General features: G+C 57.3%; 1 protein-coding gene across 1 annotated transcript; it reads left to right on the top strand.

Annotated features, from left to right (window-relative positions):
* Nucleotides 1-1,226: 1,226 nt before the first annotated feature.
* On the top strand, nucleotides 1,227-1,874 carry SDRG_16025 (hypothetical protein; the record flags this gene model as incomplete). The annotated part of the gene is made up of 1 exon (XM_008622214.1): nucleotides 1,227-1,874. The coding sequence occupies one exon, from the start codon at nucleotides 1,227-1,229 to the stop codon at nucleotides 1,872-1,874; it is 648 nt and encodes a 215-aa protein (XP_008620436.1).

The raw sequence follows: 1,874 nt of genomic DNA, 5'->3' as shown, positions 1-1,874 counted from the left end.
CACACCACCTCCAGCGGTCACGACGCCAGACGCGGTGTCCAAGGCCGCAACGGTGTCCAACGCCAACCATGCCTTGTTTCGTTTTGCCTCGAAACCGCGCTCCAAGGAACGCCATCCCACAGTGGTTGTTGGAAGCTGAATCCAATCGGAAGCACGACTGGCCAAAACCTTGGAAAATGCTCACACGTCGTAGATATAAGTAACTTAGCGAGGATCGGGAATCATGTCATCGATCTCGACCTCCAATATGGTTTGAATGCGGAACATTTATTCGCGCATGACGTCATGAGCCACAGCAAGCGCAGCTCCAGCACAGGCCACGTCTGCCACCCCTACCGACGCAAAACGACGCGTGCGGTCCATTCACAGTCCTTGAGTGAGTTGACTCCCAGATGTGCGTTCGCTAACCAGGCAAATTTTGGCAAACTACAGAGGCTACCTGGTGAATTTTATCCGTACGGTTCGGCACCTGCATTTTTGAAAAAGAGGCAACTCGAGTTGAAGTGAACGTTCGGCGACCAGCGCCTCATGACGTGGCGCTGTGTGGGCTTTGCGGACGGGTCTATCGAATATTTGCGCGCCAATCATAGCGTCGTCTCCTTAGCGAAGCATCGATTTTTCACGCGATGGAGGATTTCTTGGCAGGTCAACGGAAACAAGCCCGTGGGTGCGACTTGATTCTGCTTTTGGCACCCACATCGTCAGTTCTCGCAGTCGAGGCCATTCCTCATGACCCGCGCAACTTGTTGTGATTGTCAATCGCGCCATGATTTACGTCTTTGTCAATGCGAAGTGCAACCCATTCGACATCGAATGCAACTTGTAGGCGCAGGTGCTGAAGGCATCAAGATCCGCCAAGTTCTCCCAACACAACACACGATGTGTCCCAGCGTGATCTGGTGTCGCGCCTCCGACGTCTTGTCCGTTGGCACAATACGCCGCCATCCAAAAGTGTACAAAGGGCATTGCGCTTTGGTGAGTACTAGTACACTGACATGACGCTGCCGACGACGTACAGACGGGCCGTCCTTGCACTTGGCGCCGTCTGGCCACCTGGCCCTCGTCAGCAACTAGCGATTTGTATCGTCTGCTACTAAAATACACCCATTCGCCATTTGGCATACAAATGCTCAGATATCTTCAAGTGGCGCAATAAAAAGACGCGGTTGTGAGTCACGCGGGGCAGGCGATCGCGGCCCATTGCACACTACAAACTTGGCTCAACGATGATGAAGCTCGCGCTCGTGGCGATGTCCGTGGCCTCCGCCGCAGCTGCGCTCGCGGCGCCGTGCACGACCACCGACCTCTCTCCGGTTACGACGTACCTCGCGGCCCAGATGAGCTACTCGGGCTGCAAGAAGGCGAGCGGCGTCAACCTCGTCGACTTTTTCACAACGACTGCTGTGCCTGCCAAGGACGACGTGATCGCCTTCCAGTCGTCGCTCGACTGCAAGGACCTCTATGACCGCTTCCAGGCTGTTCTTGGACCGACGTGCTCGCTCTGGGGCGTCAACTACGCTGACGCCCGAGTCCTCTCGTTCAATGCGCTCACGGCCATCAAGGCGAACGCGGCCTTGCCATCGAATGCACCCAACACCACGACGTTGCCGGTGACGGTGCCGGTGACGACGACCCCCCCGGTCGCGAACGTGACGACTCTACCTGTCACGACCAAGCCCGCGACGACCAAGCCGTCGTCGGGCTCCATGTCTGGCAACATGACAGAGGAGCCGGTGATTACGTTGGCGCCAACGCCTGTCCCGACATTTGCGACGATCAAAAAGGTTACGCCGACGCCCGCGCCGTCAAGTGCGGTTGGCGTTGCTGTCTCGGCGGCGTCGCTCGCGGTCGCTGCGGCGCACTGGATGCTGTAA

Source organism: Saprolegnia diclina, assembly GCF_000281045.1.
Source record: "Saprolegnia diclina VS20 unplaced genomic scaffold supercont1.110, whole genome shotgun sequence".
NCBI classification, from domain to species: domain Eukaryota; phylum Oomycota; class Saprolegniomycetes; order Saprolegniales; family Saprolegniaceae; genus Saprolegnia; species Saprolegnia diclina.
This window is presented reverse-complemented; position numbering and strand designations above follow the sequence as displayed.